General features: G+C 62.5%; 1 protein-coding gene across 1 annotated transcript in view; it reads left to right on the top strand.

Moving 5' to 3' along the window:
* HMGXB3 (HMG-box containing 3) overlaps positions 1-19,507 on the top strand; it is a 30,803-nt gene extending 11,296 nt beyond the window's left edge. Inside the window, exons 11-27 of the mRNA XM_061575806.1 lie at positions 956-1,049; positions 2,081-2,143; positions 2,995-3,199; positions 4,660-5,003; positions 6,827-6,907; positions 7,515-7,664; positions 8,140-8,489; positions 10,299-10,380; positions 10,441-10,559; positions 11,251-11,381; positions 12,386-12,505; positions 13,212-13,420; positions 13,880-14,111; positions 15,654-15,790; positions 16,066-16,194; positions 16,917-17,126; positions 17,977-19,507. Coding sequence (XP_061431790.1) covers positions 956-1,049; positions 2,081-2,143; positions 2,995-3,199; positions 4,660-5,003; positions 6,827-6,907; positions 7,515-7,664; positions 8,140-8,489; positions 10,299-10,380; positions 10,441-10,559; positions 11,251-11,381; positions 12,386-12,505; positions 13,212-13,420; positions 13,880-14,111; positions 15,654-15,790; positions 16,066-16,194; positions 16,917-17,126; positions 17,977-18,681 — 3,361 coding nt within the window. The 3' untranslated portion in view covers positions 18,682-19,507. The remainder of the gene's footprint in view (positions 1-955; positions 1,050-2,080; positions 2,144-2,994; positions 3,200-4,659; positions 5,004-6,826; positions 6,908-7,514; positions 7,665-8,139; positions 8,490-10,298; positions 10,381-10,440; positions 10,560-11,250; positions 11,382-12,385; positions 12,506-13,211; positions 13,421-13,879; positions 14,112-15,653; positions 15,791-16,065; positions 16,195-16,916; positions 17,127-17,976) is intronic.
* The last annotated feature ends 3,484 nt before the right edge of the window (positions 19,508-22,991 follow it).

The following is a 22,991-nucleotide window of genomic DNA, read 5'->3' as shown; positions in this document are numbered from 1 at the left end:
TTGAACTCTCACCTCGTGGTTGACCTCTCCCCCTTGTGGTTGAACTCTTTCCCTGTGTGGTTGAACTCTCACCTCGTGGTTGAACTCTCACCTCGTGGTTGACCTCTCCCCCTTGTGGTTGAACTCTTTCCCTGTGTGGTTGAACTCTCACCTCGTGGTTGACCTCTCCCCCTTGTGGTTGAACTCTTTCCCTGTGTGGTTGAACTCTCACCTCGTGGTTGAACTCTCACCTCGTGGTTGACCTCTCCCCCTTGTGGTTGAACTCTTTCCCTGTGTGGTTGAACTCTCACCTCGTGGTTGACCTCTCCCCCTTGTGGTTGAACTCTTTCCCTGTGTGGTTGAACTCTCACCTCGTGGTTGAACTCTCACCTCGTGGTTGACCTCTCCCCCTTGTGGTTGAACTCTTTCCCTGTGTGGTTGAACTCTCACCTCGTGGTTGACCTCTCCCCCTTGTGGTTGAACTCTTTCCCTGTGTGGTTGAACTCTCACCTCGTGGTTGAACTCTCACCTCGTGGTTGACCTCTCCCCCTTGTGGTTGAACTCTTTCCCTGTGTGGTTGAACTCTCACCTCGTGGTTGACCTCTCCCCTTGTGGTTGAACTCTCTCTGAGGTTGAACTCTCACCTCGTGGTTGAACTCTCACCTCGTGGTTGACCTCTCCCCCTTGTGGTTGAACTCTTTCCCTGTGTGGTTGAACTCTCACCTCGTGGTTGACCTCTCCCCCTTGTGGTTGAACTCTTTCCCTGTGTGGTTGAACTCTCACCTCGTGGTTGAACTCTCACCTCGTGGTTGACCTCTCCCCCTTGTGGTTGAACTCTTTCCCTGTGTGGTTGAACTCTCACCTCGTGGTTGACCTCTCCCCTTGTGGTTGAACTCTCTCTGAGGTTGAACTCTCACCTCGTGGTTGAACTCTCACCTCGTGGTTGACCTCTCCCCTTGTGGTTGAACTCTCGCAGCCCGGCCGGCGGCGGCCGCGTGGCGTTGAGGCCGATCGCCAAGGAGCCCTCGGCCAGAAATCACCGCAGGCACTTCTCCGCGTCGTCGCCCAGGGCAAGCGACAACATCGCACACGCGTCACCACCGGCGTCACCACCATCGCCACCATCGTCACCGCCGTCATCACTGCTGCCGTCACCGCCATCGTCACCACCGCCACCGTCACCACCGCCATCGTCACCACCGCCACCGTCACCACCACCACCATCGTCACCACCGCCACCATCATCACCACCACCATTGTCACCACCACCACCGTCACCACCACCACCATCGTCACCACCGCCATCGCCATCACCACCACCATCGTCACCACCACCACCGTCACCACCACCACCATCGTCACCACCGCCATCGTCACCACCGCCATCGTCACCACCACCACCGTCACCACCACCACCATCGTCACCACCGCCATCGCCATCACCACCACCATCGTCACCACCACCATCGTCACCACCGCCATCGTCACCACCGCCACCGTCACCACCACCATCGTCACCACCGCCACCGTCACCACCACCATCGTCACCACCACCACCGTCACCACCACCACCATCGTCACCACCGCCATCGCCATCACCACCACCATCGTCACCACCACCATCGTCACCACCACCATCGTCACCACCACCATCGTCACCACCGTCAACATCACCGTGGTCAACACCGCCTCTAGTAGTCCACATCACGCACACCAACTTCACCATCGCCACCATCACCACAACCACAACAGTGATCATGGTCAAAATTGCCACCATCGCAGTCGGCATCATCATCAACACAGTCATCACCGTCACATTCTCAACATCATCATCACCACCATCAGTGATACATTCAACATCATCGTCAGCAGTGAACATCATCGTCATGATCATCATTGTCAACATCATCATCATCATCGTCCACAGACATCATGACCACCATCACCACCACCACCACCACAACAGCCAACATCATTGCCTGCCTGTCTGCCTGCCTGTCTGTGGTGTCTCTGCCTGTCTGCATGCCTGCGTGTGCCATGTGCGTGCGTGTGGCATGTGCCTGCGTGTGTCTGTATGATGTGTGTCTGTGTGTGTGTGCAGCCAGTACAGCTCATCGCAGGAACACCACCAGTCCGTGGAATGTTTGACAACTTCGCAATACAGGTGTGGTGTGTGTGTGTGTGCGTGTGTGCGTGCGTGTGCGTGTGTGCGCGTGCGCGTGTGTGCATGTCGCAGTTGTTAGCGCACCCAGCGACCCGAGTTCGATTCCCGCTCACGGCCAACACCGGTGACGATCAATTGAACCGGTTCTGGGCTTCCCCGAGGTCGACTCAGCCTCAAATGAGTACCTGGTGTAGCGGTGTGCAGTAAACATCGCTACCGGGGAGACAAAGGCAGCCGGGCGTGGTGCTGGCCACCCACCCCCTCGTGTGCCGTGCCGGCTGTCATAGGTGCTGGCTAACAGCACTTGCCCCAACAGCCTGTTAAGGCTACACAGGGGGTCTTTTTCTTTGTGTGAGTGTGTGAGAGTGTTGATATTGAGAAAAGCTAAAGGCAGATGGTGGTGATGGTGGTGATGATACGGATGATGATGGCGATGATGCAGATGGTGGTGATGGTATTGAATGTACAGATGGTGGTGATGATACGGATGATGATGGCGATGATGCAGATGGTGGTGATGGCAATGAATGTACAGATGGTGGTGATGATACGGATGATGATGGCGATGATGCAGATGGTGGTGATGGCAATGAATGTACAGATGGTGGTGATGATACGGATGATGATGGCGATGATACAGATGGTGGTGATGGCATTGAATGTACAGATGGTGGTGATGGCATTGAATGCACAGCTGAAAGTGATGGCATGGAATGCACAGCCGGTGTTCATGACGGCGACGATGGCGGTGAGAGTGGTAACGGTGATGATGGCGACGTGCAACCATCGCGGGTTCCGGCAGCAGAGGGAAGGAAGCGACGGCTTAGCCGGTGACTCCCGCCCCCCCGCAGCTCCCGCTGGGGGCCTCCGTCCCCGGGCCGACCGTGGCCCTGCAGCCGGCGCCGCCGCCCCCGGCCGCCCCCCCGGCGGGACCCCTCTGCGCCCCGTCGGGGCCCGTCCAGCGGGTGTCTCCGCGGCCCCTCCGAGCCATCCTGCCCGCCGTGGCCACCTCGGTGCCCGCCGCCACGGCCGCCCCCGTGCCCGCCGCCACGCCCGGTGAGGCCGGGTCCTTCCTTAGCGGCAGCCCCCGCACGCCGACACGCACGTCATTCCGTTGCATGCAACTCGGCTCAATTGCTTATACTCGGTTGCATGCGACCAACACAGTTGCATGCAACTCGGCTCAATTGCTTATACTCGGTTGCATGCGACCAACGCAGTTGCATGCAACTCGGCTCAATTGCTTATACTCGGTTGCATGCGACCAACGCAGTTGCATGCAACTCGGCTCAATTGCTTATACTCGGTTGCATGCGACCAACGCAGTTGCATGCAACTCGGCTCAATTGCTTATACTCGGTTGCATGCGACCAACGCAGTTGCATGCAACTCGGCTCAATTGCTTATACTCGGTTGCATGCGACCAACGCAGTTGCATGCAACTCGGCTCAATTGCTTATACTCGGTTGCATGCGACCAACGCAGTTGCATGCAACTCGGCTCAATTGCTTATACTCGGTTGCATGCAACCAACGCAGTTGCATGCAACCGAATTGCTTATACTCGGTTGCATGCAACCAACGCAGTTGCATGCAACCGAATTGCTTATACTCGGTTGCATGCAACCAACGCAGTTGCATGCAACCGAATTGCTTATACTCGGTTGCATGCGACCAACGCAGTTGCATGCAACCGAATTGCTTTTACTCGGTTGCATGCAACCAACGCAGTTGCATGCAACCGAATTGCTTATACTCGGTTGCATGCGACCAACGCAGTTGCATGCAACCGAATTGCTTTTACTCGGTTGCATGCAACCAACGCAGTTGCATGCAACCGAATTGCTTATACTCGGTTGCATGCGACCAACGCAGTTGCATGCAACCGAATTGCTTTTACTCGGTTGCATGCAACCAACGCAGTTGCATGCAACCGAATTGCTTATACTCATCTTCTTGGTTCTTTCGGTAAAGTCACGTAGAATGGAAATAATAAAATAATATATGCTTATACTCAGTTGCATGCGACCAACTCGGTTGCATGCAACGTATACGCAACTCGGTTGCATGCAACGTGTAAGCAACTCGGTTGCATGCAACGTGTGGTGGGGGTTGGTGGGTGGGGTGGGCGTGGTGGGTGGGTGGGCGTGGTGGGTGGGCGCGTGGTGGGTGGGCGCGTGGTGGGTGGGCGCGTGGTGGGTGGGCGCGTGGTGGGTGGGCGCGTGGTGGGTGGGCGTGGTGGGTGGGTGGGCGCGTGGTGGGTGGGCGCGTGGTGGGTGGGCGCGTGGTGGGTGGGCGTGGTGAGTGGGCGCGTGGTGTGTGGGCGTGGTGGGTGGGGGTAGTGGGGAGAGTTGGGGACGACCTAGCCACGCTTCCCATCGTTTGCACGAGGACGGGGCAAGTTTGCAGGAGGGCAGGCGAACGGGCGGCGCAACTGCCGGCGCCGTGAGCCCGCGCCGTCGCTCGTAGCGTCCTCCGGCGGCTGCATCACGCTCGCCCCCCCCTCCCCCCCCCCAGGTCCCGCCGCCACTTCCTCCTCCTCCACCTCGTCCGCCCCGTCCACCGCCCCGTCCGCCGCCGGAGTCACCTTCGTCCAGTTCATCGCCGTCCCCGGCCCCCGCTGCTCCGCCGAGGGGGGGGTTCTGGTGGGGGGCGGCGGGGGTGGGGGGGGTGGGGGGGGCCGCCCGGGAGAGACGCCCCCCACGGCGGGGGCGGGGGGCTCCGCCCCCCTCGCGGCCACCCTGCTCTCCCTGCCCCAGCAGCAGCAGCAGCATCAGGTCGCCGCTGCGTTGGCAGCTCAGCCGACCCCACCGCAGGCGGGGCTCAAAGCCAGCACCCTGAAGCAGCTGGGGCAGGCGGGGGTGAGAGGGGGGGGGTCGACGCACGCACTTGTGGTTTGCGCGTGTGTGTGCGCGTGTGTGCGTGTGTGTGTGTGTGCGCGTGTGTGTGCGCGTGTGTGTGCGCGTGTGTGTGCGTGTGCATGTGTGCGCGTGTGTGTGCGTGTGCATGTGTGCGCGTGTGTGTGCGCGTGTGTGTGCGCGTGTGTGCGTGTGTGTGTGTGTGTGCGCGTGTATATGTGTGCGCGTGTGTGTGCGTGCGCATGTGTGCGCGTGTGTGTGCGCGTGTGTGTGCGCGTGTGTGTGCGTGTGCATGTGTGCGCGTGTGTGTGCGCGTGTGTGTGCGCGTGTGTGTGCGCGTGTGTGTGTGTGTGCGTGTGTGTGCGTGTGTGCGCTTGTCTGTGCGCGTGTGGTCCGGCAAAAACAATCCTCTAACTCCTCGTGGTGCCGGACGGCAACGCTGTGGATTGGAAGAAGGAGTCACCCCCTGTGAGTGGCTGGCTGAGGTGCCATCTGTTGAGGAAGTACTGAAGGCGATCCGGAGCCTGAGACCAGGAAAGGCACCGGGCAGAGATGATCTTCCAAGCGAAATGCTGAGGGAGGGTGGAATTTGTGCACAGACTGGCCTCCATGACATCATAACAACAGTCTGGACCACTGGACGGGTTCCGCAGGATTGGAAGGATGCCCTGGTGGTCCCCCTCTTTAAGAAGGGGGACCGCACAGACTGTAACAACTACAGGGGCAACTCACTCCTCAGTGTACCGGGAAAGGTCCTGGCAAGGATTATTCAACATCGCCTTGCCAGGCACGCTGAGGAGAGGTTTGCGGAGCCTCAATGTGGTTTCAGGAAAGGGCGGTCCTGCACAGATGCCATATTTTCTGTCCATCTGCTACAGCAGAGGTGTAGGGAATTCCAACAAGACCTACATCTCTGCTTTATTGACCTGGTCAAGGCCTATGATACCATCAGTAGGCCTGGGCTCTGGGTTGTTCTTCGTGCTTTCGGAGTCCCTGACCAGCTGCTCACGATCATTAAGGACCTTCATGATGGTGAGCAGGCCCGGGTAAAACTATGTGGCCGGGAGTCGGAGCCATTCCGTCTTCACTTTGGGGTGTGACAGGGAATGTCCTCTGGCTCCCACATTATTTAACATCTATTTCGAGCATGTAGTTCGTGAAGGCTTCAGTAGCTGTACCGTAGAAATTTCCATCTGGTACAGATACAATGGGAGGCTGATTGATGCCTGGGTGCGGTCAAGGGATGGCTCCCTATTGCTCAACCATGTTATGAATGCCGATGATCTGGTAATCGCTGCTCACTCAGAGGAGGAGTTGTCCCCAACGGTTGGGGACACAGGTGGTGCATCAGCCAGTCGTCTCAGTCGACCCGTGGCACCTGGGTCTGCCCCGTCACCTGCCAGCGGGCGTTCGACGCTTCACGTGGCACGTTGGCCTCAACGTACACATGGCCTGGCACAAGCGTCGTGGTGACGTCCCCGCCACTTAGTGACGGTTGTTGTTGTGTGTGTGTGAGTGGTGAGTTCGCGGTTCACGCTACGCTGCGCTACGAACCCGGTGACTCGAGTTCGACTCCCCCTCACGGCCAACACCGGTGACGATCATCTGAACCGGTCTTGGGCCTCCCCTAGGTCGGCTCAGCCTCATATGAGTACCTGGGTTTAAACATCGCCACTGGGGAGACGAAGGCGGCCGGGCGTGGTGCTGGCCACCCACCCCCTCGTGCGCCGCGCCGGCCTTCATAGGTGCTCTACGCTAACAGCACTTGCCCCGACAGTCTATTAAGGCTACACGGGGGATCTTTGTCTTCGTCTTTGCTGGTGCAGACTGGTGGGGAGGGCGCGCAGGTGGAGGAGGGCGACTTTGGCAGCCTCGTCCAAGCGCACCATCGCTTGCATCACCCCTTCGTGAGTAACCCCTTCGTGAGTCACCCCTTCGTGAGTCGTCCACACTTTGTGAGTCGTCCACACTGGGTGGCCCTCGTCCGTCCAGCTACACTCCTCCCCACCATCGCTACCACTGCCGCCACCGCCACCATCGCCGCCACCACCGCTACCACCACCACCGCCACCACCACAATCGCCACCACCACCATCGCCACTGCCGCCAATCGACACCACTGCCACCACCGCCACCACCACAATCGCCACCACCACCATCGCCACTGCCGCCAATCGACACCACTGCCACCACCGCCACCACCACAATCGCCACCACCACCATCGCCACCATCGCCACCATCGCCACCACCACCACCGCCACCACCACAATCGCCACCACCGCCATCGCCACCACCGTGCCAGAGATCGCAAACGGGTTTTGATTCCTTACCCGTACCCGTACCCGGCCGCACCAGGGTCGCAAACGGGTACCCGTACCCGGCCGGGTACGGGTAGCCGGGTATCGGGTAGGGTAGCCGGGTATCGGGTAGGGTACGGGTATCGGGTAGGGTACGTGTATTGGGGGGTACCCGGTTGTGACCTCTGGCCCGTCCCCGTGCGCCCCTCCCGCCAGCAGGAACTGGGCCTGGCCACCTCGCGGGGCAAGGGTCGCTGCAAGAGTCCCGGCTGCGGCTTCGTCTACATGAACCGCCACAAGCCACTCGCCTGCCCCAAGTGCGGCGCCGCCCTGCGCTCGCAGTCTCGACGGGCCCTCCGCTCGCAGGTACAGCACACGCGGACACACGCAGGGGCAGCCACGCACGCAATCGCAGGCAACCGCACGCAACCGCACGCAACCACGCACGCACACAGCCATGCAAGGGCACCGGCTCGCAGGCATTCACAGGCAATCGCAGGCAACCGCACGCAACCACACGCAACCGCATGCAATCACGCACGCAACCACGCACGCAACCACGCACGCAACCACGCACGCAACCACGCAGGGTTTTTGTCCGGTGGCTGTGGTGAGTGATGAGTGATGAGGATCGGTGACGAATGGCTGTGGTGATAATGATGTGTGATGTGTGATGATGATGATGATGAAGACTGTGGTGGTGAGTGAGAGCAGTGGCTGTGATGAGGATCCGTGATGAATGACGATGGTTGTGATGAAGATCGATGATGACGATGACGACCGTGACGACGACGACGGGTATTGACGACGACGACCACGATGCCGACTCGCTGCCCGCCAGGCCCAGCCCTGCTACGACGAGGTGCTGGAGGCCGTTGCCCGCGCCGACGAGGTGGCCCTGGCCGACGACGCGGAGCCCACGGGCGACGAGGAGGACCGCGGGGACGCGGTCGCCGTGACGATGATGATGACCTCCGAGGGGGCGGGGGAGGAGGGACCGCCGGAAGCGGGGGAGGCGGCCGCGGCGGCCGCGGGGCCCGGCGCGCGACCCCTGGCCGACCCCGGCCGCCCCCTCACAGCGCAGCAGTGCGAGGCGCAGCGCCGCAGCACCGTCGTGCTGCTGCGGCGCTCGCTGCACATCCCCGAGTCGGAGGCGGAGCTGGCGCCCGCTCTGGCACGCGTGGCGCTCAGGTGAGCCGCATGCCCGTGCGGTCTGCACGTGTGTGTGTGTGTCTCCCTTTTGCACGTCGCCACGTGTCTCCCAGTGTCTCCACGTGTCTCTCCTTCGCTCTGTCTCTTCCCCCGTGTCCCCCAGTGTCTCTCCTTGGCTCTGTCTCTTCCCCCGTGTGTCCACGTGTCTCCACGTGTCTCCCCAGTGTCCCCCAGTGTCTCTCCTTGGCTCTGTCTCTTCTCACAAGTCTCCCCGTGTCTGCCCTTCACCATGTCTCCCTGCACCTCCCCCTGTCTCCCCGCGTCTCCCCATCACTGCGTGTCTCTTAACACAAGTCTCCCCCTTGTCTCCCCGTGTCTCCCCCGTGTCTCCCCGTGTCTCCCCCGTGTCTCCCCGTGTCTCCCCCGTGTCTCCCCGCGTCTCCCCATCACTCGGTGTCTCTTCACACGTGTCTCCCCCGCGTCTCCCCGCGTCTCCCCATCACTCCGTGTCTCTTAACACAAGTCTCCCCCTTGTCTCCCCGTGTCTCCCCCGTGTCTCCCCCGCGTCTCCCCGCATCTCCCCGCGTCTCCCCATCACTCCGTGTCTCTTAACACAAGTCTCCCCCTTGTCTCCCCGTGTCTCCCCCGTGTCTCCCCGCGTCTCCCCATCACTTCATGTCTCTTAACACAAGTCTCCCCGCGTCTCCCCGCGTCTCCCCGTGTCTCCCCACGTCTCCCTGTGTCTCCCCGCGTCTCCCCCGTGTCTCCCCGTGTCTCTCCCGTGTCTCCCCATCACTCGGTGTCTCTTCACACGCGTCTCCTCCGCGTCTCCCCGCGTCTCCCCGCGTCTCCCCATCCATCCGTGTCTCTTAACACAAGTCTCCCCCTTGTCTCCCCGTGTCTCCCCGTGTCTCCCCTGTGTCTCCCCGTGTCTCTCCCGTGTCTCCCCGCGTCTCCCCATCACTCGGTGTCTCTTCACACGCGTCTCCTCCGCGTCTCCCCGCGTCTCCCTGCGTCTCCCCATCCATCCGTGTCTCTTAACACAAGTCTCCCCCTTGTCTCCCCGTGTCTCCCCGTGTCTCCCCCGTGTCTCCCCGTGTCTCTCCCGTGTCTCCCCATCACTCGGTGTCTCTTCACACGCGTCTCCCCGCGTCTCCCCGCGTCTCCCCATCCATCCGTGTCTCTTAACACAAGTCTCCCCCTTGTCTCCCCGTGTCTCCCCGTGTCTCCCCTGTGTCTCCCCGTGTCTCTCCCGTGTCTCCCCGCGTCTCCCCATCACTTTATGTCTCTTAACACAAGTCTCCCCCTTGTCTCCCCGTGTCTCCCCGTGTCTCCCCTGTGTCTCCCCGTGTCTCTCCCGTGTCTCCCCGCGTCTCCCCATCACTTTATGTCTCTTAACACAAGTCTCCCCGCGTCTCCCCGCGTCTCCCCGTGTTTCCCCATGTCTCCCTGTGTCTCCCCGCGTCTCCCCGCGTCTCCCCCGTGTCTCCCCGTGTCTCTCCCGTGTCTCCCCATCACTCGGTGTCTCTTCACACGCGTCTCCTCCGCGTCTCCCCGCGTCTCCCCGCGTCTCCCCATCCATCCGTGTCTCTTAACACAAGTCTCCCCCTTGTCTCCCCGTGTCTCCCCCGTGTCTCCCCGTGTCTCTCCCGTGTCTCCCCGCGTCTCCCCATCACTCCATGTCTCTTAACACAAGTCTCCCCGCGTCTCCCCGCGTCTCCCCGCGTCTCCCCCGTGTCTCCCCGTGTCTCTCCCGTGTCTCCCCATCACTCCGTGTCTTTTAACACAAGTCTCCCCCCGTGTCTCCCCGCGTCTCCCCGTGTCTCCCCGTGTCTCCCCGTGTTCCAGAGACGCAGCGACCTCCCGGGCCGAGGCCGCCTCGTGCGCGGTGGTGGAGGGGGCGAAAGAGGCGGGTGAGGAGGAGGAGGAGGTGGGGGGGGAGGAGGAGGAGGTGGAGGAGGAGGTGGAGGAGGTGGTGGTGCTGGAGGAGGAGGGGGGGGGCCTGGTTCGCCACCGTGCCCGTGGGGAGGGGCCGGGCTGGGCCCGCGGCTACGGCCCCTCCGCTCACCTGTGCCAGCTGTGTGGCACCTGGCTCGCCAGCGTGGACAGGTGAGGGTGGGGGGGGTGGGGGGAGTGAGGGGAGAGGGGGGGGGTGAGGGGGGGGGTGAGGGGGGGGGTTAGGGGAGTGTGTGGGGGGAGTGTGTGGGGGGAGTGTGTGGGGGGAGTGTGTGGGGGGAGTGTGTGGGGGGAGTGTGTGGGGGGAGTGTGTGGGGGGAGTGTGTGGGGGGAGTGTGTGGGGGGAGTGTGTGGGGGGAGTGTGTGGGGGGAGTGTGTGGGGGGAGTGTGTGGGGGGAGTGTGTGGGGGGAGTGTGTGGGGGGAGTGGGTGGGTGGGGGAGTGGAGTGGGGAGTGGGTGGAGTGGGGGGGTGAGGTGAGTGGGGGGGAAGTGGGGTGTGAGGGGAGTGGGTGGGGGGAGTGGGTGGGTGGGTGGGGGGAGTGGGTGGGTGGGTGGCGGGAGTGGAGTGGGGAGTGGGTGGGGGGAGTGGGTGGGGGGAGTGGGGGGAGTGGGGGGGAAGTGGGGTGTGAGGGGAGTGGGTGGGGGGAGTGGGTGAGGGGGGGAGTGGGTGGGTGGGGGGAGATGGGGAGTGGGTGGGGGGAGTGGAGTGGGGAGTGGGTGGGGGGAGTGGGGGGTGAGGGGCGTGTCTCCGCGTGTCTCTCCACGTGTCTCTCCACGTGTCTCTCCACGTGTCTCCCTCACATGTCTCCACGTGTCTCCACGTGTCCCCCCCGCGTGTCCCCAGGGCCACGCTGGGTCTGGACGAGGACTGCTGGCTGCTGTCGTCCCGCCACTTCCTGCGTGTGACCGCCGCGGTGAAGATGTGCCTCGAGCCGTCCTGCCTCGCTCTGCACGGCTTCTGTGACATCAACTCTGGTGAGGAGCGACCACCACCTCCCCCCCCCGCCCCCACGCCACCAACATCGTGGCGGTCGCTCACCCACGCGCTCACTCACGCGCCCGCTCACTCACCCACTCACCCGCCCGCTCACTCACCCACCCACCCACTCACCCACTTACCCACCCACCCGCTCACTCACCCACCCACCTTTTCACTTGCTCGCTCGCTCACCCACCCGCTCACTCACTTACCCACCCGCTCACTCACTTACCCACCTGCTCACTCACCCACCCACCCACCTGCTCACTCACCCACCCACCTTTTCACTTGCTCACTCGCTCACCCACCCGTTCACTCAGCCACCCGCTCGCTCACTCACTTGCTCGCCCACCCGCTCACTCACCCGCTCACTCACCTACTTAACCATCCGCTCACTCACCCACTTACCCACTTACCCACCCACTTACCCACCCGCTCACTCACCCACTTACCCACCCGCTCACTCACTCACCTGCTTACTCACCCACTTACCCCACCTGCTCACTCACCCGCTCACTCACCCACTTACCCACCCGCTCACTCACTCACCTGCTTACTCACCCACTTACCCACCCGCACACTCACCCACCCGTTCACTCACCCGCCTTTTCATTTGCTCACTCACTCACCCACCTGCTCACTCGCTCACTCACTCACCGACCCACTCACTCACCCGGTCATCCACACGCTCGCTCGCTCACTCACTCACTCACTTACTCGAAACACTCTAAACACACGCTCACCCACGTGCTCACTCGCCCGCTCACCCACATGCTGATGGTGGGGAAGTCCGCTATTTAGTCGATGATGTCGATGATGTCGATGATGATGGTTATCTCGAGGATGATGGTGATGTTGATGATGTTGATGATGTCGATGATGATGGTGATGTTGATATGATGTTGGCGATGGTGACGTCGATGATGTTGGCGATGGTGATGTTGGTGATGTTGATGATGTCGGTGATGGCGATGGTGGTGATGTCGGTGATGTCCTGCAGGGCTGTTTAACGTGGGCAACCGGCTGCTCGTGACCCTTGACCTCTTGCTGCACATGCGCCAGCGCGTGCGTGACGGAGACAACCCCAGCGACACAGCCCAGGAGATCGTGGACGCCGCCGGTACAGCACATCGCCGTGTGTCTCTGTGTGTCTCCTCCGTGTGTCACCGTGTGTCTCCTCCGTGTGTCTCCAACGTGTGTCACCGTGTGTCTCCTCCGTGTGTCACCGTGTGTCACCGTGTGTCACCGTGTGTCTCCATGTCTCAGGTTCTCAGTGCCCCAGCGTCTCCGTGTCTCTGTGTCTCTGTGTCTCTGTGTCTCTGTGTCTCCGTGTCTCCGTGTCTCTGTGTCTCTGTGTTTTAGCGTCTCCGTGTCTCCGTGTCGCTGTGTCTCAGTGTCCCACTGTCTCTGTGTCTCAGCGTCTCAGCGTCTCCGTGTCTGTGTGTCTCCGCGTCTCTGTGTCTCTGTGTCTCTGTTTTTCAGCGTCTCCGTGTCTCAGCGTGTCTCAGCGTGTCTCAGCGTGTCTCAGTGTCTCCGTGTCCCAGTGTCTCATTGTCTCCGTGTCTCAGTGTCTCAGCATCTCCGTGTCTAGTGTCTTCGTGTCTCCGTGTCTTCGTGTCTCAGTGTCTCAGTGTCCCACTGTCTCCCCATCCCGACCTCTCCCCGTCCCGGCCTCTCCCTGCGCCCGGCGTCCTGGGCGTCCGCGCGTCTCCCCGCGTGCGCCCCCCTCCCCCGCCCCTCCCCCGCCCCTCCCCCGCCCCTCCCCCGCCCCTCCCCCGCCCCTCCCCCGCCCCTCCCCCTCCTCCCCTCGTGCCCCCCCCCTCCAGGCGGCGGGTCGGGCCGCGTGGGGCCCCCGGGGGCCGAGCGCCCCCCCCCCGCGGCGCTGTGCGAGCTGCTGGCCTGCGGCTACTGGGCCTTCGAGAGCCTCACGGCGCGCGACTACAACGACATGATCTGCGGCGTGTGCGGCGTCGCCCCGCGCCTCGAGCTGGCGCAGCGCGGGGCCCACGGCCTCCTGGACCTCGACAAGCTGGAGGTGGGGGGGCGGGGGGGGGTGGGGGGGCAGGGGGGTGGGGGGGTGGGGGGGGTGCTAGGGGGGTGGGGACGGGGGGGGACACCAGCGGCAGTAGGGGGAGCTGGAGGGAGGTGGTGGTATTGATGATGGCGGTGGTGGTGGTTACGGTGGTGGTGAGGGTGGTGGTGGTGGTTACGGTGGTGGTGGTGGTGGTTACGGTGGTGGTGGTTACGGTGGTGGTGGTTACGGTGGTGGTGAGGGTGGTGGTGGTGGTTACGGTGGTGGTGGTGGTTACGGTGGTGGTGGTTACGGTGGTGGTGGTGGTGGTGGTTACAGTGGTGGTGAGAGTGGTGGTGGTGGATGCGGTGATACAGAAGGTGCTGGTGGCATCATCACCGCCACCACCGCCATCACCGCCATCACCGCCGTCGCCACCTGCACTCCGCCCGGCACCCCCCCTGACCGCCGCGTGTGCGTCAGGTGGTGTGGCCCAGCGAGGAGGGGGAGCCCAACGAGGTGGGCGGCGAGGAGGTGAGTGCCGACGACTTCTGGTCGCTCGTGGAGACGGAGGCCCTGGAGGCCGCCGCCTTCCCCGGCGCCGTGGCCCTGCGGCTGGAGGCCGCGGCCGTCGCGCCGTTCATCCCTCCGCTCATGCGCGGGGCGCTCACCATCAACACAGAGAGGGACAAGGTGGAGCGGGGCCCCGTCAGCGGTAAGTCGCTCACCGCTCGCTCGCCACTCGCTCGCCACTCGCTCGCCACTCGCTCTCCACTCGCTCACCACTCGCTCACTCGCTCACCACTCGCTCGCTCTCCTGCTCACCTCTCGCTCACCACTCGCTCGCCGCTCGCTCACCACTCGCTCACCACTCGCTCGCTCTCCCGCTCGCCACTCGCTCGCCACTCGCTCGCCACTCGCTCGCCACTCGCTCGCCACTCATGCACGGGGCGCTCACCATCAACACGAGAGGGTCAGGTTGGAGCGGGGCCCCGCCAGCGGTGAGTCGCTCAGCACTCATTCACCGTTCACTCACCACTCGCTTGCTGATACACTCACCGTTCACGTCTCTGTATTAACGTGGGGCCGGCTGGCTGTGTAGGCCTCAAACGAGGTACCCGGCGCAGTGCGCAGTAAACATCGCCACCGGGGAGACAAAGGCGGCCGGGCGTGGTGCCGACGCTGATGCTCACTAACGGCGCTTGCCCCGACGGTCCATCGAGGCTACGCGGGGGACCTTTGTCTCGCGCGTGGGGGGCCAGGCCGTGCGCGGAGTCTTTGTCTTATCGTGTGCGTGGGGGGGGGGGCGGCCAGGCTGTGCAGAGTCTTTGTCTTATCGTGTGCGTGGGGGGGGGGGGCGGCCAGGCTGTGCAGAGTCTTTGTCTTATCGTGTGCGTGGGGGGGGGGGGGGCCAGGCTGTGCAGAGTCTTTGTCTTATCGTGTGCGTGGGGGGGGGGGGCCAGGCTGTGCAGAGTCTTTGTCTTATCGTGTGCGTGGGGGGGGGGGGCCAGGCTGTGCAGAGTCTTTGTCTTATCGTGTGCATGGGGGGGGGGGGGGCCAGGCTGTGCAGAGTCTTTGTCTTATCGTGTGCGTGGGGGGGGGGGGGGGCCAGGCTGTGCAGAGTCTTTGTCTTATCGTGTGCGTGGGGGGGGGGGGGGCCAGGCTGTGCAGAGTCTTTGTCTTATCGTGTGCGTGGGGGGGGGGGGGCCAGGCTGTGCAGAGTCTTTGTCTTATCGTGTGCGTGGGGGGGGGGGGGCCAGGCTGTGCAGAGTCTTTGTCTTATCGTGTGCGTGGGGGGGGGGGGGGCCAGGCTGTGCAGAGTCTTTGTCTTATCGTGTGCGTGGGGGGGGGGGGCAGGCTGTGCAGAGTCTTTGTCTTATCGTGTGCGTGGGGGGGGGGGGCCAGGCTGTGCAGAGTCTTTGTCTTATCGTGTGCGTGGGGGGGGGGGGGGCCAGGCTGTGCAGAGTCTTTGTCTTATCGTGTGCGTGGGGGGGGGGGGGGGGCCAGGCTGTGCAGAGTCTTTGTCTTATCGTGTGCGTGGGGGGGGGGGGCCAGGCTGTGCAGAGTCTTTGTCTTATCGTGTGCGTGGGGGGGGGGGGGGGCCAGGCTGTGCAGAGTTTTTGTCTTATCGTGTGCGTGGGGGGGGGGGGGCCAGGCTGTGCAGAGTCTTTGTCTTATCGTGTGCGTGGGGGGGGGGGGGGGGCCAGGCTGTGCAGAGTCTTTGTCTTATCGTGTGCGTGGGGGGGGGGGCGGCCAGGCTGTGCGGAGTCGCTGATGCGCCTGGTGCTGGCCGGGGAGCTGGACGTCGCCGCCCTCCACAGCAGCAGCCCACGCGAGCAGCTGGAGGACGCCTGCCAGCGCTGCGGCCTGCCCTGCAGCGCCGCACTCTCGCGGGTAGCGCCACCACCACCACACAACCACACAACCACCGCCACCACACAACTACCACCACCACCACCACACAACCACCACCACCACCACCACCACCACACAACTACCACCACCACCACACAACCACCACCACCACCACACAACCACCACCACCGCACTACTACCACCGTACACCTCGTGCATGTACCCGTGCGTGGCCCCGCAAGCCACCCCACGTGTCACCCCGCGTCACCCCACGTCACCCGCGTGTCTCCCCGTGCGTGTCCCCCTGTGAGCAGGAGGAGCTGTGCGTGTCGCTCGTATGTCTCTACGCCTCGGTTCTGGACGGCGGTCGCCCTCCCGGCTCCGAGACGCTGGCGCGGCCGTCGCACACGGGCGGCAAGATCTACAAGATGTGTCCTCACCAGGTACACCGGCTGCAGCAGTACCTGCAGCAGCTGCAGCAGTACCTGCAGCAGCTCCAGCAGTACCTGCAGCAGCTGCAGCAGCTGCAGCAGGAGCAATGAGACCCACAGACTTGGTCTGACTGGAACTCCTCAGGCGGCTGTCGTCCCGACCTGAGTGAAATCCTTAGCCAGCTTCACCTTCCGTTTTCCACTGACACATCCGAGCCAAGCCAGGGCCAGCACGGTACAGGTGTTTTTCCTTTTCCACTGGCACATCCGAGCCAAGCCAGGGCCAGCACGATACAAGTGTTTTTTTTATTTACCAGCACATCTCTGAGCCGAGCCAGCGCCAGCACGGTACAAGTGTTTTTCCTTTTCCACTGGCACATCCGAGCCAAGCCAGGGCCAGCACGGTACAGGTGTTTTTTTTTTTACCAGCACATCTCTGAGCCGAGCCAGCGCCAGCACGGTACAAGTGTTTTTCCTTTTCCACTGGCACATCCGAGCCAAGCCAGGGCCAGCACGGTACAAGTGTTTTTTTTTTACCAGCACATCTCTGAGCCAAGCCAACGCCGGGACCAGCACATGGCACGGGTGTTTTATTAATTTTTGTTCGCGCGGCCTCACAAGAAGACCCCGAGACGGCTCGGCTCAGACCCCTGGCACGGCTCCGGCGTGTAAAATTTGAAAATAGCAAAAAGACTCCATCAGAACGTCCCGTCTCCCGTGCGCGCCCACCCCAGGTGATCAGCGCATCCAAGTACCTGCTGCGTGCGGAGCGAGCCCGCGACCACGTGGACCTCCTCGCGTCGTGCCTGCACTGGCCGCCCGTCTACGTGAGCGACCTGGCGCGCGACGTCGCCCTCAACGTCGAGGCGCGCTACCCGGCCCTGGCCGCCCAGCTCTGGGGGCTCACGCAGGGCTGCTTCAGCGACCCCTTCGCTCCCCCGCAGGTTGGTAGGTGGAGAGGTGGTGACTACCTCGCCTGGTCTGCAGGAGGTCGTGGGTTCGATCCCGACCCTCATTGCCTGATGTATGTTTGGAGTTTGCGTGTCTGTCTCTCTCTCTCCATGGTGAGATGTTAACTACCTCGCCTGGTCTGCAGGAGGTCGTGGGTTCGATCCCGACCCTGACGATGCCTGCTGTATATTTGTAGTTTGCGTGTCTCTCTCTCATCATCATCATCACGGTGGCTAGGAGATGTTAACTACCTCGCCTGGTCTACAGGAGGTCGTGGGTTCGATCCCGACCCTAACGACGCCTGCTGCTGTATATTTGGAGTTTGCGTGCCTCTCTCTCTCCCCGTGGTCGCGTGGATTTTTCTCTCCATATTTCGAATCAACGTCTCGCATTTAGAGTATTTGGCTGCTGCTATACATTTCCACGTGATGATGACGTTGATAAGCCACTTAGTTGACGATCATTTTGGATAGCCAGGGTCGCTTCTAAATAAAAAGCTACGGAGCTCAGTGGGGCCTTGACTGTTAAAATAAAAAGTTGAGTTTTCGATTGAAAAAAATGTTCAGCCAGCACCTGCCGGGGCTGCGCCTTTACCGCTCGACCTCTCTGTGCCCACGTGTGTCTGCGTGTGTGTGTCCGCGTGTGCCTGTGTGTGCCCACGTGTGTCTGCGTGTGTGTGCCCACGTGTGTCCGCGTGTGTGTGTCCGCGTGTGTCTGCGTGTGTGTGTCCGCGTGTGTGTGCCCACGTGTGTCCGTGTGTGTGTGTCCGCGTGTGTCCGCGTGTGTGTGCCCACGTGTGCCCGCGTGTGTCCGTGTGTGTGTGTCCGCGTGTGCCGCCCCCAGCTGGTCTCGTGCCCCGAGCTCCAGGAGCAGTGCCTCGCCGAAGATGACCCCTCGCCAGAGGGCAGCCTGGTGCATCCGGTCACCCGCTCCACTCGCCGCTGGGTGGCGCAGGCTCCTCCGCCGACCGCAACAACAACCGCCGGCGACGGCGGGGACGACGCCGGCGACGCCGACGCCTGCACCGGCGGCGGGCACCAGCCGCACCGCTCGCTGTCGGCGTGCCGGGAGCTGCAGCCGTACGCCGCGGCGCTGAGCGGCCCGGACGTGTCCCCCGCCGCCCGTCGCCGCTCGCGGGCGGCGCGCTTCTCGTCGGCGGCGCACTACTTCCTCTTCGGCCGCCTCTGCGACTTCCTGACGAGCCGCGAGGTGGTGGCCCACCAGATCGGCGCGCTGCTCGCCGCCTGCCAGCCGGGACAGGTGCTCATCCGGGACTCGCTCTACCGCCTCGGCGTGGCGCAGCTGGAGGGGGACGTCGATGAAGGGGCGGAGGAGGAGGAGGCGGAGGAGGCGGAGGGAGAGGACGTCACGGGAGGAGACGGAGCGGCCGGGGACGATCCGGAGGGAGCGGGCGCGAGGGACCAGGGCGGCGGCGACGACGGAGAGGCGGCCACGGACGGGCACGGGGAGGCAGCGGCGTCGCCGGAGGGCACCGCCGGGGAAGTCGTCGCCGCCACCGGCGACGGTGGTGGGGGGGGGGCGGGGTGAGAGTGGAGTCGGTGGACGCCGGGAGGACTGAGCACGGGGAGGGACGAGAGTGGAGGGGTGCCGAGCGAGGGCACATAGAGGGGGCACGTGGCGATGCGGGACACGTGGCGATGCGGGACACGTGCCGATGCGGGACACGTGGCGCGGGACACTGTACACGTGACACGTGACACGGCTGACGCACGCAACGGCAGCAAATTGTCTGGAATCACCGCCGGGGGGTGGGGGAGCCGACCGTAGTCCGTGCCGCCGAGAGCCGACGGCTGCCACGCGTGCACCGTGGCTGGCGCGTGTGTGTGCAGCAGCAGGAGAAGAAGCCGGCTTGTGTGTGTGTGTGGAGCGGGAGTAGTCGGCCTTGTGCAGCAGCCAATAAATGGCAGGGCGGCCCCCCCCCGTGCTCCACCCGCATCTCGTTTGGTTCCTACCCCCCCCAATCCAACCCCCCGTCGCGCTCCTCTGTGTCCCCCGTTCGCCTCTCTCCGCCGTGCCCCCAACTTTAGTTTGTTCCTATCGCCCCCCCCCTTACCCCCTCCGCCCCCTACCCCCCGCCCCTACCCCCCCTCGCCCCCTCCTTCTTTCTCCGAGGCTCTTGGTGGGGGTGTAGCGGCGCTGCCTTGCGCCGCCAGCGCCCTCGGGGTCCACGACCAGCGGGAGCAAGCGGCCACCACCGGGCCCGACACGTGGTGATAGCCTAACCAGCCCAGCCAGCCACTCACTCACCCACTCACCCAGCCGCCCAGCCACCCAGCCACCAACCCACTCACCCACTCACCCACTCACCCAGCCGCCCAGCCACCCAGCCACCCACTCACTCACTCACCCAGCCACCCACTCACCCACTCACCCAGCCACTCACTCACCCAGCCACCCAATCACCCACTTCTCACCCAGCCACTCACCCAGCCACTCACCCAGCCAGCCACCCACTCACCACGGGTAATGGCACGTGTTTTTATTCGTGAAAAACGCAAAGTGGATAACACGCGTGTGCGTGTGCGCGTGCCAGTGGTGAGGAGGTGTTAGCGCCGCGCTGCCAACCCGTCGACCCGAGTTCGATTTCCGCTCACTGGCCACCAACATCGGTGGCGATGATCTGAACCCGGTCGCGGGCCTCTCCTAGGTAGACTCGGCCATAAACACGAGTACCCGGTGGGGGGATCTGTGTTGACATCGGCGACTTGGGGTCGGGGTGAGTAGCCGATCGCGATGCCCCGCACCACGTGCCGGGTACGAGCGTCGTGTGCTCAATGCGTGGTGCATTCTGGGATTTTTTTCTTCTTATTTGCCTTCAGCCACGTCGAGAAATCGCAGCTCCGAGTCCTCTTACGCCAGGCCCTCCGCCGTGGGCCCCTCCGCCGTGGGCCCCTCCGCCGTGGGCCCCTCCGCCGTGGGCCCCTCCGCCGTGGGCCCCTCCGCCGTGGGCCCCTCCGCCGTGGGCCCCTCCGCCGTGGGGCCCTCCGCCGTGGGGCCCTCCGCCGTGGGGCCCGAGCCCCGCTTGATGCGAGCCGCGTGGAGCCGCTGGGCCGGCACGCAGCGGCACGAGGCGCGACTGAACGCCAGCGGCGGGGGGCACGCGTGGGCGCCAGCGGGGGGCACGCGGCACGGCGGGGGGGGCACGCAGCTACGGGGAGGGGGGGCAGGGGAGTGGGGGTGGGCAGGGGAGTGGGGGGGGCAGTGACATCACCGCGACATCGCCACTGTGTGTGCATAATTTAAAAACTAATTTCTTTCAAACTGATTTTTGTTGTGTTTAGTTTGGGGGGTGGTGGTACGGGGTGGGTGGTGGTACGGGGTGGGGGGGGTGGTGGTGGTACGGGGGGGCGGGTTACCTGCACGTGGGACTGTGGAAGTGCTCGCCACGCGCGAGGCAGCTGGGGGGGCACGGCCCCCCACGATCCTCGTCACGACGACGCCGCTGCTGCTGCTGCGGCTGCCGCTGCTTTCCGTTGGCCCAAGTGGCTTCTGGGGGAAATCGGGTCACCTTGAGAAGTCAGGTCGTGGAGGAAGGGTGCAGGAGCGAAACGTCGGACATCGTGTCCGGACAGCACGCGGTACAGGCGGTGGCTGTGGTTGTTGTGTGTGATGATGGTGATGATGGTGATGATGGTGGTGATGGTGATGATGATGGTGATGATGGTGATGGTGGTGATACCGATGGTGATGGTGGTGATGATAAAACTACTCATGGTGATGGTGATTGTGATAATGATGATGGTAGTGGTGCTCATGCTACTGATGAAGATGGTGGTGATGCTACTGGTGATGATGAATCTGATGATGGTACTGTTGGTGATGCTGATATGATGATGATGAACATTCTGATGAAGATGGTGGTGATGCTGATGATGATAGTAGAGTGATACTGATGGTGATTATGCTGCTGAAACAGATGATGAAACTTTTCATGGTGATGGTGATTCTCATAATGATGATGATGGTCGTGATGCTCATGCTTCTGATGATTCTGATAATGATTCTGATGAAGCTACTGATGCAGATGATGATGCTGCTGCTGGTGGTGCTGATAATGATGGTGATGCTATGATTATGAAAATTATTCTGATGAAGGTGGTGATGATGGTAATAATGCTGCTGCTGATGGTGCTGCTGATGGTAATGATGCTGCTGATGGTGCTGGTGTTGGTCATGATGCTGCTGATGATGGTGATGGTGTTGATGTTGGTATTGATGCTCATGATGGTGCTGCTGATGGTGCTGATGATGTTGTTGAGTGCCAGGATGGTGCTGCTGATGAAGCTGCTGCTGATGGTGCTGCTGCTGATGATGCTGAGTGCCGGGATGGTGCTGCTGATGATGTTGAGTGCCAGGATGGTGCTGCTGATGATGCTGCTGCTGATGATGTTGAGTGCCAGGATGGTGCTGCTGATGATGTTGATGATGATGTTGAGTACCGGGAGGGTGCTGCTGATGCTGCTGATGCTGCTGATGATGCTGCTGATGCTGATGCTGATGATGTTGAGTGCCAGGATGGTGCTGCTGATGATGTTGATGATGATGTTGTTGAGTACCGGGAGGGTGCTGCTGATGCTGCTGCTGATGCTGCTGCTGATGATGCTGCTGCTGATGTTGTTGAGTACCGGGAGGGTGCTGCTGATGCTGCTGCTGATGCTGCTGCTGATGATGATGTTGTTGAGTACTGGGATGCTGCGGCTGCCCCTCCCCGCGTCTCGTGGGAAGGCAGCGGCACAGTTGGGGGTCCCAGCGGGCGCCCCTCACACACGTCACGTTGCTCCAGACACACCTGGGGTCACCGGGGTCACCGGGGTCACTGGGGTCACCAAGGTCACGCAAGGGGTGGGGGGGGGGGGGTCATTGTGGAGCGGTGGTGCAGTGGTCAGCGCGCTGTGCTACCAACACGCTTCGGTGTCGGCACTTGCTCCGACAGCCCGTGGAGGCTACACGGGGGATCTTTGTGTGTGTACAGTGGTGTGTATTGAGCGGTGGTGCAGCGGTTAGCGCCGCGCTGCGCTGCGCTGCGAACCCGGCGAGCCGAGGGTTCGATTCCCGCTCACGGCCAACACCGGTGACAGTGATTATCACGTAGAATGGAAGTAATAAAATAATAAAAATAAAACTTCATCAAATAATTCTGTCGAATGACAGACCTGTTCTTCACCTGAGGACGGCTGCTTGCGTTGTGGCCGAAACGTCGTGAGAATTATTTTATCATGTTTTATTTGTATTATTTTATTACTTCCCTTCTACGTGACTTTATCGAAAGAACCAAGAAGATGAAGTCGTAATCAGCTTGAGCCCTTTCTGGCAATACAGCTGGAGGCTGTGTTCAGATGTTCTAACACCAAATACAAACATGTTGCAGTTACGGCCGCCTTTGTCTCCCCAGTGGCGATGTCTACTACACGCCGCTACACCAGGTACTCATTTGAGGCTGAGTCGACCTAGGGGGGAGCGGGGTCATCGTCACCGATGGTGGTGGCTGTGACCCCCACACCGCCCCCCCCCCTTATCTACCCCCAGTGTCGCCCCGTGTGTCTCTACCCCCGTGCCTCCCCCCCCCCCTTGTCCCCCCCCTGTCCCCGTGCCCCCCCCCCCCCGGGTCTCTCCCCCCCGTGTCTCCTCCTCCCCCCCGTGTCTCTCCCCCTTGTCCCCCTCCCCGTGTCTCTCCCCCCTCCCCGTGTCTCTCCCCCCTCCCCGTGTCTCTCCCCCCCCCCCCTTGTCACCCCCTCCGTGTCTCTCCCCCCTCCCCGTGTCTCCCCCCCCCCCCCCTTGTCACCCCCTCCGTGTCTCTCCCCCCTCCCCGTGTCTCTCCCCCCCCCCTTGTCACCCCC

This window comes from Lethenteron reissneri, chromosome 59, assembly GCF_015708825.2.
Source record: "Lethenteron reissneri isolate LAM-NWPU_2019-01 chromosome 59, ASM1570882v1, whole genome shotgun sequence".
NCBI lineage: Eukaryota > Metazoa > Chordata > Hyperoartia > Petromyzontiformes > Petromyzontidae > Lethenteron > Lethenteron reissneri.
The sequence above is the reverse complement of the archived record's forward strand: the minus strand, read 5'-3'. Positions and strand labels throughout refer to the sequence as shown.